General features: G+C 39.9%; 1 protein-coding gene across 1 annotated transcript in view; it reads left to right on the plus strand.

Annotated features, from left to right (window-relative positions):
- Positions 1-5447: 5447 nt before the first annotated feature.
- Positions 5448-16106, plus strand: part of DOCK8 (dedicator of cytokinesis 8) — a gene marked incomplete at its 5' end in the record, with an annotated part of 88169 nt that continues 77510 nt past the window's right edge. The window contains one exon of the mRNA XM_084224704.1: positions 5448-5500. Within this exon, the coding sequence (XP_084080830.1) occupies positions 5448-5500 (53 nt within the window). The remainder of the gene's footprint in view (positions 5501-16106) is intronic.

Here is a 16106-nt window from a genome sequence, read left to right on the forward strand (position 1 = left end):
TGGTTCAGCAGCTCAGAGAAAGGAATTGCAAATTTAAACAAGGATACCAGTTAACCTGCAAAACAATAAGGAAATGTTAAGTTCAATTTTGTGATCTCAGAATATAAGCTAGTAGGCAGATGCATAACTTCAGTCAGTATGATTTGCATATTCCCCAGGGTACATTTACTTCTTTCTTGTCTGTTACCTGGTAAAGTATTCTTATATTAAGTTATTTGTATTTTCTTATCTGTACTTGCATTGTCAGTTTCTCCTGACAACAAGACTTTATTTTTCTTTGAAGAATGCAGATTATTCACATGTCATTCAAGAGAAGGAAGATATCTTACTTCAGCCAGTGCATCTGCTTTTTAACACTGCTACTTTTTATGGCTTATGTTCTCAATTTGCTGTTATAATCTGAACTTAGTGAAACTAGGAACATTAGAAAAAAGATATAGTTTACAATCATAATTTAAATATCAGACCTCAGCTAGCAAGTTGCCTCGTTGTATGTAAGAAAATTATGTCAGTAAGTGAAAATTTTGTGAGTATTGTTTCTGCTGGAGTTCTGTTCACTGTGAAGGTGAGCAAACATTTCTATTTGAGAAACTCAGATGTGAACTTGGCCAGTAGAATTTGTATTCCTCCAGAAGAATTTCACAGACAAGTGGAAAAAGAGGATATGCTTTTAGATACACTGGTTTTCTTCTTTTAGACTCAAGTGTTTATTAAAAAAAAAAAAAAGGCTACAAAGTGATCTAAGTTCCCTTTCTTCTGCTTCCCCAACACAAAACTGAAACTTAAACCTAGGAGTGACTTTAAATTTATTTTTAAGGGAGTTCAGTATTTCATTGTCAATCTATTTAAAACATTAATAGAAATAATGGAAAATTACACTCATTTTTATGAGGTTTACTCTACTAAATTTCATATAACATTTTTTGTTTAAAGAACTTTTGACTAAATTACTTAGATTTTATTGGATACAGTTGAGGTCTGTGACAGAAAAACCACTGAACTTGATGGCTAGTCACCTTCCTTTAAGGAAGGAGCGTCTAGCTGCACTGGCTACATTGCACTCTTCTGATGCAGTAGGAAGGTGGAACATGAGCAAATATTAACAGGCATTGTGCGTTCCTGGCAGGTTGCAAATGGAGATCATCACAGTTTTCGTCTTGATGTGAACCTCCAGATATTTGGCGGGATCATCAAATCACATTCATTCATTAACGAATTCACCATACCACTGGTGTTTTTTGCCAAGGATGCAAACTTAACGTTATTAAAGATATTGAGAAAGCTGCCATGGATCTAACTCAATTGCTGGTCAATCAGCAAAGGTACATCCTCTACAAATAAGCAGATGACACTTGTTGGGATACAGGCCATGCTTTTGGTGGGATACAAAGTTGTGTTCAGCAGTGTTCATGGTGCCTTGATACTCAGTCATGCAGTAGCTTTCCTCACAGAGACACTGCTGCCAGTGAAGAAGAAAAAGAGATATTTGGAAATGTGTGCCTTACAAGAAAAAAAAATTCCTTGGTAGGTGACATGTACACATGCCAACATGCCAATTATTGTTTCTTACAGTGTTTCTTTAATCCCAGCCTGCAAACTCCTTCAAAACAATTTGCAGCGGTATCTATTCTTCCCAGGCACCTATACAGAACCTGTGTTGATATTACCACAACTCAGCTGTTCTTTGTGGCTGGGCCTACATCTCCTTAGCCTGCCCCGTTACAGCGTCCAACCAGCCATGGACTCAACACCTCCCAGTCAGCACAGGAGGAAGACCAAGTCATAGTGAGAGCATTTGAAATCCCAGAAGAATTACAGGAAAGTACAGGTCATGACTGATCCTAGGGCTGAGGGGGTGAAGCAATGATTAGGACTACCATTTGCGATGCATGTGTGTGTGACAGGAGGATGGAGATAAGGAATGGGGAATGCAAGTATGGTTTCCACTGTATCTAATACAACACCTAATAGCTGCTGCTGACACCCAAGCAAGCTAGGTTTGGAAAACAACAATCTGTTCTGAATTGCACTGTTTTCTTTAATTTTGATTTTTGATGCCTTTACTGGAATCTGTTTTGCTGAAATTTTTTTAATGTTTTGACTGGAAAGATCTTGTTCTACTTCTTGTTACAAAGGAGTGTTTAGACTTCATTACTGTGTGTTGGGAGATTGGTTTGTTGCAGGAATTCAAACAGTAGTGTTAGTTTAGCAAAAAACTGGAGCACGCACTCATACTGACCATGTTGAATTGGATAAGATAAAAAAATCACCAGCTTCTCATCTGGTAGTGCTCCAATGAGTTAAAACCATGTAAACTTTCTTAATAAAAGTCCATACTTTTTTATTTTTTTTTTTTTTCCCATAAAAAAAGGCAATGTAACTGCTTACATAATAGATGAAATGAGTATTTGATGAGTTTTGCTGCTCCTATGCCAAAGCAGGGTTCCAGTAATTCACTTCATCGAAAAAGATGAGAACTTTAAAATATCTAAGTGTTTGTTCTGTATGTGCTGAACATATATGCTGGTTTTGACTGGTTTTGGTAGAATAAATTTTCTTCATCATAGTTGGTATGGAGCTATGTTTTGGATTTGTGCTGGAAGAAGTTTTGAAAACACAGGGACATTCTTGTTATTGCTGAGCTGCACTTGCATAGCATCAAGGCCTTTTCTGCCTCTCGCCCCAAACCACCAGTGAGGAGGCTGGGGGTGCACATGGAGTTGTGAGGGGATACAGCCAGGGCAGCTGACCCCATCTGACCACAGGAATATCCCAGACCACACGGCGTCGTGCTTAGCATAGAAAGCTGGAGGGAAGAAGAAAGAAGGGGGGCTTTTCAGACTGATGAAATTTGCCTTCTCAAGTCACGTTACCCATGCTGGAGCCCTGCTTTCCCAGAGACGGCAGAACAGGCACCTGCCCATGGGAAACAGCGACTGAATTCCTTGTTTTGCTTTGCTTGTGTGCGCAGCCTTTGTTTTCCCTATTAAACCAGCTTTGTCTAGACCCATGAGTTTTCTCACTTTTATCCTTCCCATTCTCTCTTCCCTATCCCACTGGATCAGAGTGTGAGACATAGTTGCTAGCTGGGGTTAAAGCATGACAGCACCCTCTCTCTCAATGTATATACATACTAGCCAAAACTTTAAAGTTTTGGAAACTTTAATTTTGTGCATCTCCTCAGGAATTTTTTTCCTGCATGTCGCAAAATATTTTAGAGCAATTCTTTTGTCCATGCTTACCAAGAATATATGAAGCTGCAAAATAAACAGTTGTATCATTAATAAATGGATGCATTTGTGCTCATTGGTACATTGCTCGTTTGTGCTGCATTTTTGCTAGCTCTATTTCTATAGCAAGATTTAACAATCAAGGAAGATCCCTACTTCATGCCACATGAGCTATTAAAATGAAGCCTGGACTCGTTTTTGTAGCTTCAATGAGGTAGTGTCTTGCCAGACCAGTATCTATGGCATTCAAAAGTTTTTCTTGTCACCAATACATGTTAAACTACAGCTACATATCAGTAATTTGTAACTAAGTGATATTTAAGCTCAAGTTACATGTAGGTATGTGGCTTTAGCTTTATCTTGGTGAGGTAAAGACAGGATGGGTGTGGTGGGTAAATTCCAAGCAATAAAGTATCCAATTTATTCTTCCCAAAGCAAATATTTGTTAGGTAACAACATCCTATTAATAATAGATTTTCATATTTTCACTCATAAGTTTCTCTGAACTATTTCAGGCCTTTTTCTGCTGTAGATCCTTGTGGGGGGGTTCCAAAAACATACCCATATTTGTTTCAATTTTTAAATTTTTATTTACCTCTGTTTTCTTTTTCTTAAACGCTTTGGCATTTCTGCATTTCCCTGGGGGCCCTTAGCCGGAGGTTAACCTAGAGATTAACATTCATATTTGAGACCATACATATTTAACAGTACTTTAAAGAAAGGTGAGTCCTACAGAGAAAAAGATAATTGTTAGTAGAAAAATTTTAGGCCCTCATTGTTTGACAACCTTCTGTTCCATGCCTCATATCCCACTGTTTTCCTCTAGACTCCCTACAGGTTACTGGGAATGGAAAGATAAGCTATGACTGCCTTCAATGGGTGAATCCTAATGTTGTTGCCATCAAAGCACAGATTTAATAAAATCAAGACAATCTAAAACTCAACTGCCTCTACTACCTCAAAATTCATCTGTAGAAACCATGTTTGGCTTTTGTTTCTCCTTTCAAATGAAGGGTAAGTTCTCCTTATCTGCAGAAGCAGCGGAAACTACATCAAGGCAGAATGAAAAATACCAGTCAGGAAACATAATTTTGTGACAACCACAAGATACTTAATAAAAATGGCCTTTTAAAAAAGCTGGGCAGTGAGTACTGGTGAACAGAATAGCCGTGCCAAGCTTTGTGCCAAGCTGAGCTGGTATCTGGTGTTGGTACCTGTGAGTTTTTCTTACACACACTGTTTAGGTGTAAGAGAAACACAGATCCTGGGTGCACAGGTGTACTGGCAAAATATTGTCCCAGGTAAAGAGCTGACATGTATTTTCCTCTCACCACTTGCTGTCCCTACTTGCCCGAACAGCTCCATCCGTGCGCTAGTGGGACCGAAGGAAGGTCCCGGGCTATCTCTGATCCCTGTGGACCGGTAGGCGGGTTCTGCCCTGCTCCGGGCAGCCCTACTCCGGCCTCTCCGCCCGATCCTGCCCGGCCCTGCCCGGCGGCCCCGCCTGCTCCGCCTGGCATGACGGGCTGGATCCTCGGTGCCCGGGGCCGGCCCGGCTACGGCGGTGGCCAGCGGTGCGCAGCGGTGCCCGCTGCTTCCGCACCCGCCCCCGCAGAGCAGCGCTTGACCCCCGGCGGGTGTGCTTATGAATGTGGGGTGTGGTGGGACAGAGACGGTGGTGTCTGACACTCGCACTGCAGTTTCCAAAAGAAAAAGTGTCATGAGGGATGCACATGGATTCCCACAACTATGCGTGTTCAGATAGATGTACACGGTGCCTTGCGTTCCTGTCCGTGGCTAAGCGCTTGCCTTCGAAAATGCTCCCGGGGGGCTCCGGGTTAGCCTCTGTAAAAGAGGGAGGGGAATTCCTGCTCTCCCCCAGTGCCTGTGGGCGCCCTGGCCGAGGCGGAGAGTTGGTGGAAGACGCCGAGAAGGCTCAGGACGCCCGGGACGCCGGACTGGACGCTGCTGGCGGTGGGGAACACGGGGCAGGGTGAGCAGTCCGCTGTGCACTAGGGCAGATCCCTCCCACTCTGGCCAATTTCAGTGAGGAAGGTAAAATGCGGAAGTTGCCACCCAGAACTGTCAGTGGATCGTCGGGTTTTTAGCCCGGAGCACGCAATTAAGAAAAACAAATAAATGAAATAAATCCGCCCTTCGTGTGTACAGCCAGTCTCGATCCTCATCGGCAGCCGACATTCACGGCTGCTCGCCCGCATGGCGACGCTACCTGCCGCAGACAGGAGGGCGTTCGCCCTGAAAATCAACAGGTAAGCGGCTTTCCTCGTACCCGGCAACTACCCCTCGCCAGTCCAAGTTTGTCCAAGACAAGCGGGCGGGCGGCGAGAGCAGGGCGGCGCGGCTCCTCCCCTGGAGACCCCCGGGGCGGAGAGCCCATCTGACAGCTCCCGATAGCCGGGCTAGCCAGCCCTGGACGGGCACCGCTCCGCGCCGCCCGCTGCTCCTGCGGCAGCTGCGGACCCGGGCTGCACTTCTGCTGTAAGGTTTGCTCTGATGAAGGGTGCTCAGACAAAGCCGGCTATGGGTCCGTGTCCTCTGGCAGGAAGGCGACGTCCAGTCTCACCCCAGGAGTTCGTTCCCCATCTGTTCTGTCCGAAGAAGTCCCGAGTTCTTTGGAGGGGCTGCTCGCTGTCCATGGAGGTTCCCCTTCACAAGAAGTGGCAAAATTACCTGGTGCCTCTAAATTAGCACTATTGACAAATGAGGAGTTTATGTAGGGCATCAATACTGCGATGACAGTAATGACTCCGTGAGATTTTTTTTCATTCTTTCATCTATGAAAAGAAAAAGTCCCCCGATGGCTGAAAATATATCTACCTCTCACGTTCCCTCCCTAAACCAAATAAATTAGAGTTCAGCTGTTGGAATATCATATTCTTGAGACTAAACTTGCTGTCTGATAGACTTTGGTGTCTTTTCCCAGGGAAGTGCTGACTTAGTTTGTCTGTACTCTGTGGTGGCAAGCAGTAAGAAACCAAGACAATTATTTTCATATTGTTAGGTTAAAGGAAAAAACAGGCCTCCTTTTCAAGAGTCTTGTCATCTGAGTCAAAAACTGTTTTCAGGGTGTTGATGTAAGTAACAGGTACCTGAGTTTGCTGACACATAAAAGAACAAATAGCATAATGGTAATATAAACTGAGGATAAGTCTCTGTGCCAGAGAGAAAAGTATGCAGGGAAACTCCGCCTCTTCAGCAACTTGTTGGAAGACATGGGGTTTGCAGTCGGGGAGGATAAAATTAGCTCCTCTGTGATGTGCCGTTCTCATGGCAGAATATGCATCAGCGTACCTTTCTGTATCCTTTGGGAATTTATTTTAAATTTATGGTGGAATATTCACAAGAGTGAGGCACCATATTTAGAAGCCATCAGATGAGCAGCTCATGAGAGGATCAGGCCACAATTCCTGATGATTTGGAGACTTGCTTGAACAGAAATCATAACTAGCTGATGTTTACAGAGTGAGTTATTTTCTTTCTTCCTATTTTAGGGTCAGCTTTTTGGCAGCTTGCCCCAGCTTTGGTGATGGCCACTGTTGATCTCTATGACTAAAGTCTTACAAAGTAGCAGAGTCATAACAAGGTTCACAAAAGTTTTGCTAGTAAGAACTGTTGTGAAATTAAATTACTGTTAAAAATTTTTAAATTTTCTTTTTCTTTTGAATCAATAGTGAAATAGTCAGTATTTCATAGCAAGTTAAATGTTGAAATGTATTATAAAAATATTCTGAATACAATTTCAATTTAAGAGTGTGCCCTTTTATTTTGTGGGCATGGATACTCTCTTTTACACTTACTCTTTATTCTCTTTTATCAGTATAGTAGATGTTTTTTAGAAGGATATTTTATTTCCCTTTCTTCAAAAGCAGCAGGACATTTTTACGTTCCTCCAATGCAGTTTGCACTGCTGACAGGAGTGATAGATCTTTGCAAGAAGCATTAATGTGGTGGTTTGGATTTTTTTAAGTAATTTTAAAAATTACTTAAATCAGGTTAGTGTGTTAGATTTCTTGACTGTACACTAAAGGCTAATTTACAGCTGTAAAATTTTGTTTCTTTCTTTTCAGAGTTCATGACTTCTTCAAAATGCAACTTGTATTGAAAGTTGAACATTACTGACAAAGCAACATTTTCAGCAGTTAGTACATTGCCTCTGTAATTACTTTGCATTCACTACAAATTTGCATGCAAAACTCTGCCTTTTTTTGTTCACTCTCTCTCTTGCCAGTGATTTATGTAAGCTATATGTACAAGTTTTTATGTAAGTTTTTATGAGGAACGGCAGAATTTTAGGCTGTGTTCTGCCTAAACGTCAGCCACCTCATTGCTACTAACATAAGGTGTACCCTGGTGTGTTTGATGACCTGTGGCAGATATCTGACCAACCTATGAACTCTGTTCTGTAAAAAATCAGCAATAACATGGTACAAAATGTCTTAGTGGTCTCATTATGATTTAAATTTAGTCCAAGTTCATGAGCACTGGAGTTGCAGATGTTTCAGGAACAGCTATTACATGACAAGCAACACATTTGTTTAAAGCTAGGCAAAACTTTAAAAACAGGCCTTCAAATGCCTTCAAACTCTTGTATGCAACCTGCCCACGTAACCGTGTTTTCCTATCACTTTATTCTTCCTTCCACCCATCTGGTGTCTGTTGCCCCAACCTGTTGCTTCCTGCCTTTTTTAATCCTGCAAAGACTTGCATATATGTTTTTAATGCATGTATGTAAGTAGTTCCTTCTGCTTTAATAGGGTAGGTTTTATGAATAATGTTACTCATTTCCTATGTAGAAGTGAAGGAGCAAATTTTTAGTGTCCCTCAAGTCAGGCAGCTAGAAATCAGCATGGGGCACAAAAAGCCAGATCATCCTTGCTGAGTTTAATTCAAGATAGTAATTAGAAGATATCTGGATTGTGCAGTGTGTGTCTACTTTCCACAGTATTTATACCCAGGAATCAAGGAAGTTAAAAAATAATTTTGTAAACCACTGAGGAGAAGACAGCTCAACATTTCTAGAGATATGGGCTCTAATATGTACCAGCTGAGCAGTGTAGGTTTGGGAGACCAGAAAAACTGAATTTTAATCACTTTGTCATGGCAGTATGTTAGGATAAACACAACATTAACAGAAGAGATATTCTATTTTTATTATTTTTGTTTAGCTAGTGTAATTTACTGTCTTATCTTTCACATAGGTCTTGCAGTAGTAATTGTTTGTTTTGACTTCAAGTGAAGAAAATTGTGCTTCAAGCACCTAGCTGGTGCAGTGGTCACCAATGCTCTACATTCAAAACATTTCAACACACAAATTATAAAAGAGAAGGTTATCAAGGACAGTAATACAAGTCCCTAACATATCACTTAACTTTCAGTCATGTGTCTCTTGCAATTAAAAACCCTCCCAATAAGCATACTCCTCAACTGCCTCTACAGACAGCTGTTGTCTGAATTTCACAAGTATTACATAAGAAATTTTCAACATTCATTTCTGTAATTTCATTTCCTCGTCCCTGAAATTGCCCAGTTGTGCAACAAACTTAGCTTTTCCTGTTCTAGTTTTAAGATGTGTACTTCAGGATGAGTTCACATGCATAGACTTATATTAAAGAATAACAAACTCACACTACCAATATTAAAGGAAACATTTGATACCAATATTAAAGGAAACAGCTAAAGATTTCAATTTTTAAAACCTTACGTTAAAAGTCATACTCATATGAAATTCTCCAATTGTACCAGGAATTCCATTTTACATTAATGACGAAAATATTTTTTTGTTTTACCTAAAAAAGGTCAGCTTAAATCATATATTGTACAGGGTGTCAGGCCTGAAGATTCATGAGAATTTGCCCTAAATGACAAAGGCTCTTGTGGAAAAGTCAAGTACAGTGCAAAAATTGTCTTCATTTCCTATGTACTCTGATAGTAGATTGCTGTTCACTGCAACCCCTTCATTATCTGAGGCTGAGGCTATTATCTTTGGATTGAATTTCAATAAAACCCTTGTTATATGGATATAGAAAGATGTTAATTATTTAAAAGTATTGACCAGACTCCATTGTATACACTAAGCTATTTATTTTAATTATTTTTTCTTTTCAAATTCTTAAATATATAAAAGAAGCTCCAGAGAGGACCTCAGTCTTTTGTATATACAATAGGTTTATGTAGCAAATATAAAATCTAGTGTATACATGCATATATGTGTGAAATGGTACTCATCTTGTATTTGGTACACAGAATATTAAATGTAACAGATTAAAGAGAAAAAAGTAAGATTAATGTATTTCATATGTTAGGTATAGCAATGTAACATAACAATTTATAGTAAATAGGCATTTTTTAAGACTTCCACAAAAATAAATGAGATTATTCTTTTGAATACTTGGGACAGTTATATGGAGTTCACATGCACAGGGTATACAAATAGGGTTTGCACCTTAGATCCCTAAAAAGGTTTGGAAGGGACCTACAAGGATAGTGTAGTTCCAAACCCCCTGTTATTGGCAGAGGCATCTTTCACCAAATCAGAGGTTCTTCAGAGCCCCAGTAAACCTGGCCTAGAACATTTCCAGTGATGGAGCATCCACAGCTTCTCCAGACAAACTGTTCCAATGTGTCACCACCTTCACAGTAAAAAAGTTTTTCTTAATATCTAGCCTAACCTATCCTCTTTTACTTTAAAGTGAGAGGATTCACTTTCTCCTTGTCCTGTCACTACAGGCTCTTTTAAAAAGTCCCTCCCCATAGTTCCTGCAGGTCCCCTTTAGGTACTGGAAGGCTGATACTGGGTCTTCCCAGTGCCTTTTCTTCTCCAGGCTGAACAAATCCAAGCTTCTCCAGGCTTCCATCTTCACAGGAGAGAGTATTCAGCTCTCCTCTGAACTCAGTCCAAGGGGTCTGTTTCTTTCCTGTGCTGGGACCCCAGAGCTGATGCAGCACTGCAGTGGGGTCTCAGCAGGGCAGAGGGGCAGAATCCCCTCCCTGGCCCTGCTGCCCACACTGCTCTGGGTGCAGCCCAGGTCATGTTTGGCTTTCTGGGCCTTAAACACACATTGCTGGGTCATGTCCAGCTTTTCCTTCATCAGTACTCTCAATTCCTTCTCTGGACAACTGTTCTCAGTTCATTCATCTCTCCATCTGTACAGGTCTTGGTGGTTGCCTTGAACATGTTCAATGCCTTGCTCTTGGCCTTTTTGAACTTCATCAGGTTCATATGAGCCCAATTCTCAAATCTGTCAGGGTCCCTTCCCTCTGGACAGATCTTTTCCATCAAGTGGATCGAGTGAAGTACTTAACTTGATGGTGCACTCAGTCCCACCATGTACATCATTAATGAAGTTATTAAATAGAATTGCTCCCTCCACTTACCCCCAAGGAACAGCTCTTATTACTTATTTCTGTTCTCTGGACATTGCACATTCACTGGAGCTCAAGCAAGAAAGCTATCAAGCTAGTTCCTTTTCCAGCTAAGACTCTATCCATTAAATACATGTCTCTCCAATTTAGAATAAGAAAATTGTGGGACACGGTACAGAAATTCAGGTGGGTAACACCAGTTGCTTTTCCCATGTCCACTGATGCAGTCACTTGTAGAAGGCTTCTACTTGAGTACAGCACAATCTGCCCTGGTGTAGTCAGGTTGGCTGTCTTTAATCACCTATCTGTAGTCCATGTGCATTATAGCTTTCAGGAGAATCTGTTGCATGGTCTTACCAAGCACCGAGGTAAAGCTGACTAGCACTGTTCCTGGATACTGGTTTTGTTTGCAAATAATTTAATCTGGCTATAGGAAAGAAATACTGGAGTATACAGGAATAGCACTATACTTTTTTCACCTTTCATTCAATTTTTTCCACTTTTTCAGCTGACTACAACATGTGTTTCCTTCCAATTGTTCACAGCATTTACCTCCCATTTCTGTTTTACAGGGATAGATTATAAACAGATTAAAGCATCTGCTCAATTCTTCCACAGAATCACACAATAGCTGAGGTTGGAAAGGACCTAAGATTATCTTGTTCAGCTCTTCTGTTCAAGCAGGGCCATTTACACCTAACTGCCTATGATCACGTCCAGTTGCATTTTGAAGGCCTCCAAGGAGGCAGACTCCACAATTTCTTTGAGCAACCTGGGCCAGGGCTCAGCCTCATGGGAAAAAGATGTTTCACATAGAATCTCCCAAGTTTCAGGGCAGGCCCATTGCCTCTAGTGCTGTCACTGAGAGCCACTGAGAAAAGACTGGCTCTGTCTTCTTTACTCTGTCCCTTTCGATATTTGTATAAATTTATAAGATCCCCTGAGCCTTCCCTTCTTGGAACAGTCCTAGCTGTCTCAGTCTTTCCCCACTGTAGAGACACTCTGGTCCCTGGTCACCTGGTCACCTTGGTCACCCTTGGCTAGTCTCTCTGCCATATATCCATATCTCTCTTGTACTGAGTCCAGACTTGGGCAGATAACTGAGGCATGTCTCACCAGCATTGAGCAGAAGGCAAGGATCAGCTCCTTCAACCTGCTGGCAATACTCTGCCCAGTGCACCCTGGCATAATATCTGGTTTTTGCAACCAGGGCATATTGCTGGCTCATGTTCAACTTTGTGGAAGTCTCAGTCTCCTAGAACCAATGTAGTCATGGTCCTCTAGGACCTCTGATGCTTCCCTGCAAAGCTGTTTTCCATCTAAGTGCCTTCCAGCATATATAGGTGGATGAAGACAATCCAGGTGAAGGGCTTTGCACTTTTTGAACTTCACAAGGTTTCCATCAGTCCATTTCTCCAGCCCACTGAGTTCCCTCTGAATGGCAGCATGACCCTCTGCTGCATCAAGAAGGTCATGCTGCACTGTCCTCCCATTTCTGTGTCATCAGTAAACTTCCTGAGGGTACACTCTGCCCTGTCATCCATATCATTAATGAAGATGTTAGGATTGGATTGAGTATTGACCCCTGAGTTTTACTGCTAGTTTATACCCTCCAGCTAGACTTCTTGCCACTGATTATCACCCACTGTTCAGGAAGTTTTCAGTCCAACACACTGTCTGCTCATCCAGCTTATACTTCACCAGCTTTAGACATTATTCCTTTAGACAGATGAAGAACTGCCATCTCTTTACTCTAAGCTGCTTTTCCTTAGCTAGTGGCATCATGGTCTTGGTGTCTTCTGGATTTTATTCAGTGTAAGGAATAGATTGTACCTGGCTCTAAAGCAGGTGAAGAGAGGAGAGAGAAGACAGGGTGCTCTGCAGCTTCATATGCTGCTCATAAAGACTAGTCCCCACTGCGGCCTCTACACATAGATGCTTTACCATCCACCTTCCCACTGTTTGAAATCAAGGCAGTTTGAGGGAGCAGAAAAGATAAAAAGGACTTGACACCATGGTTTCATCCCTGCTCTATCAAGGGCTCACAGCATGTGAACAATTAAATAGTTATTAAAAGCCTCAGATGGCTCTTTCCCTAGGTATATTGAGCTGTGTGTCATATTCTGGGACATTTTTACAAGTACTCCTCCAATACAAGGGAGACGTGTAAACTAGCAAAAGTGGACTGTAAATCATTTACAGGAATAAGCTGAAGAAAAAAGCAACGTCATAGGTCTAGATTGTACCGTAGGATAATAATTGATATTTTTGTTTAAAATTCCTGTAAGCATCTCATTTTTTAAAGGTAAGATTATTCAGCATGATGTCTTTACTACATTTGGTAGCATAGTGTCCATCACAAAGACTAAAAGCCCTTTCCTCTGGCAAACTCTGCAAAAATTGCAACATTTCATGCCTAAAACAAATGTAACTTTTAGGAAGTAGAGAAGAAATAGCAAGGAAATGTCCTCATAACTATTTTTCAGACTGTACTGGTGTCTTTGGTTGTTCATAGTGACTTACTTTTGGTTTTTATTGATTACCCTTTCTGGACTCATCTGCCTGCCATACAATGAAGGCGATAGTAGCCACTTAAGTAGGAGGTTGATGACAAACACAGGCCCACCCAGCCATATCTCTGTGAAAAATTACAAGTGCAGGAAAGATAGGCTCTATAATACAAGTGTACACTTTATCAGCTGGTAGGCAGCTGTAGAAACTGTGTCTTTAGAGAACAGTTGGTCATGCAAGCAGAAAACTGTTGTTACAGTTGAGACAGATGTTATTGACAGCTAGGAAGCTCTCTAACTGCAGACTTGATACTCAAATAGGGTTTAAAATATAGCCATCTATTTTTGCTACGGTTGCTTAAGTGTAGTGTTATACAGCACTTTCATTTCCATGCAATCACTGAACTCAGGTGCAATAATCCCTGTTACATGATTAGAGTAATGGGATTTTTGCTTTTTCTCTGGGAGATGACTGCTGAGCTTGAAAGAGACTTTAAGCTCTGAACAGAAAAGCTCAGGAAAGCATTTTAACATAATTTTTTAAGGTCTGATGTTCCTCAAGACTTCAGACATATATATGCATGGTGAAGCCTAGCCTGCAATTTATGATGAGGTTCATTTTTTTTTAATATAAAGTCAAGGAAATCCTAAGATTACCAAAGGAAAATGTAGATGCAAATAAGAAACATTTTTGTGTCCACCAGGTCCTGTGTATGAATATTTCTTAATCATTGTTCCCAACAGTTGTCATTTTCAAACATGAAGTGAAAACCAGCAAGAAAGAAACATTTAGTGTTGTATTTTATACCTTTTACCATTTTCAGGTTTTATGGTCATTAAAAATCACAGTTAATGAGCACGACTCTATATGGTTGTCCTTTTCTCCTATTCTAACTTGACTATTTTTTAAATTTGATTTGAGGAACCCATACCAGACTTTACCATTGTCTGTGGCAGTAGGAAAAAGGGTAGTCCATGAAATATACTAAAATATAAAATATACTAAAATATACTGCCATCGTGAATGCAGTTACAGAAAAATACGCCCAGGCTTAACCAGCTCTTGGGCCAAGTTCACACAAAAAGTCCTTTCCTCATGAGTTTTGTAGAATTATACTTGCACATGATGAACCACATTTTTCTGAGCCTTGGTAATAATGGAGATCTTTTATAAGGGAGGCAGCACACCTGGACTCGATATTATTATTTTTCCCTAAAGTCGAGCAAACTGAGGCAGATAAAAGCATGTATTATTTCAGTTGTTACATGATCTGAGCCTTACAAAGAAAATAGTATTAAGACTTTTCAGAACATTAAGAAAAATGTAACATTTCTCTAGCTTGAAATTTTCCAGATATTTCAATTTGTAATTTATGATATAAAATGTCTTGTATAATCCACATATGTTAGTAAGACTGTGTAATAATGAAATTTATACCTGTAAAGACAACCAGCAGATACAAAAATATATTAATTTTAACAATAACTTTTAATATATGCCAAATTCTTTGAACACTCTTATTTTTAAGAGTGTGAGCAAAAGATCCAGCTTTCAAATATATCTTAGATACTTCTTTGGCTCCTGCTGAAGTCGAATCAAAATTCCCTGTTCTAGAAATAGCAGTACCTCTTCATGTGCTTGAAAGTGGGCCAATTATTTTTTTAGGCATTTTAGTAAATGATCCTACTTTTTCTAGTTCAACTTAGCTCTAAAGAAAAAAATGTTTCTCTAAGAAGTGACTGAGAAAAACAATCCTCATGTTTTTTCCATATCAGAAAAGTCACACTGAAGCTCCACAAATCTGTGTTCTTAGGAAATGAGGGGCCAAAATATTAACACAAATTATTTTCCAGTTCTGTCTAATTTGCCTTATTTCCTCCTCTGGCCTTTCCTATACACAGTATGAAAGACCCTTTTATGACTGTATTATGAATTTTTTGAAGTTGACAGCAATGTTTTTGCTGGTTGATAAAAACACAAATTTTGAGCTTGATAAAGACAATAAAAACTACCCTATAGGAGCAAAAAGAAAAATTTCCCTTGAATAAGATGTACATAGTCTTTATTTTAATATTATATATTATTTTAGTTAATGTCTGACTTTTTTCACTTAGTATCAATAATTGTTTTTTAGTAAAAAAGTGAAAACAAAGCACAAGAACCATTAAACTTGTTACAGGATTTACAAAATTATCAGTATTACAGTAGCATTTTCTTAATGAAGCCTTTTGGATACTCAGATAATACACATTAGCTGGAATGTAAGTCTTTGCAGTAATTTCATAATCACTTTTTTATGAATTGGTGGAACAATGCAGACAAAACAAAAATCTAGAAGAGTAAACTAACATAATTCTATTACTTTCAAATCTCAGTATAAGGAGAGGGTGGCTTGTACAATCATTACTGGCCTTGAAATTGCCATTATCATTCTTATTGTAAAGAATGTAAGCTTTTTGAAGACTTCTAAACAGTTTAGCAAAAAAAAAAAAAAAAGAAAAGAAAAGAAAAAGAAATAAAGCTATGCCCTAAAACCACAGTTTTGCAATGTAATATAGACCCGTGTGTCTCCTGGAGGCTGTAGGGGCACATGTGCTAAAAAGTATTTCTTCAGACATCTCAGTTAACAGAAAATAATAAGGCACCAATGTGAGCTTTAGTGCCTTTCAAGCAGAGAGGCTTCTGAGCCAAATACAGAAAATTTTCCTAAGATAAACTGAAGTTAATCCATTCAGAATGAAAGCTTTGTGTGGGGACAACAAAAGAATTCTGGTGTTTACACACATATTTCTCTTCTGTTAGCATCATTAATTAGCATCAAATGAGATATTAATTACAAATTCTCTATTGCATATATAAACTATCACAGCCAGTCTAAGTCTATAATAAGATAGCAGATGACATTGATTTACACTTTCTGCTTTCCAGGAGGTACCACTAAACTATCATGTAAAACCTCACACCTAAAACCACTTTCATTGC

The sequence above is a fragment of the Fringilla coelebs genome, assembly GCF_963513975.1.
Source record: "Fringilla coelebs genome assembly, chromosome: Z".
NCBI classification, from domain to species: Eukaryota; Metazoa; Chordata; class Aves; order Passeriformes; family Fringillidae; genus Fringilla; species Fringilla coelebs.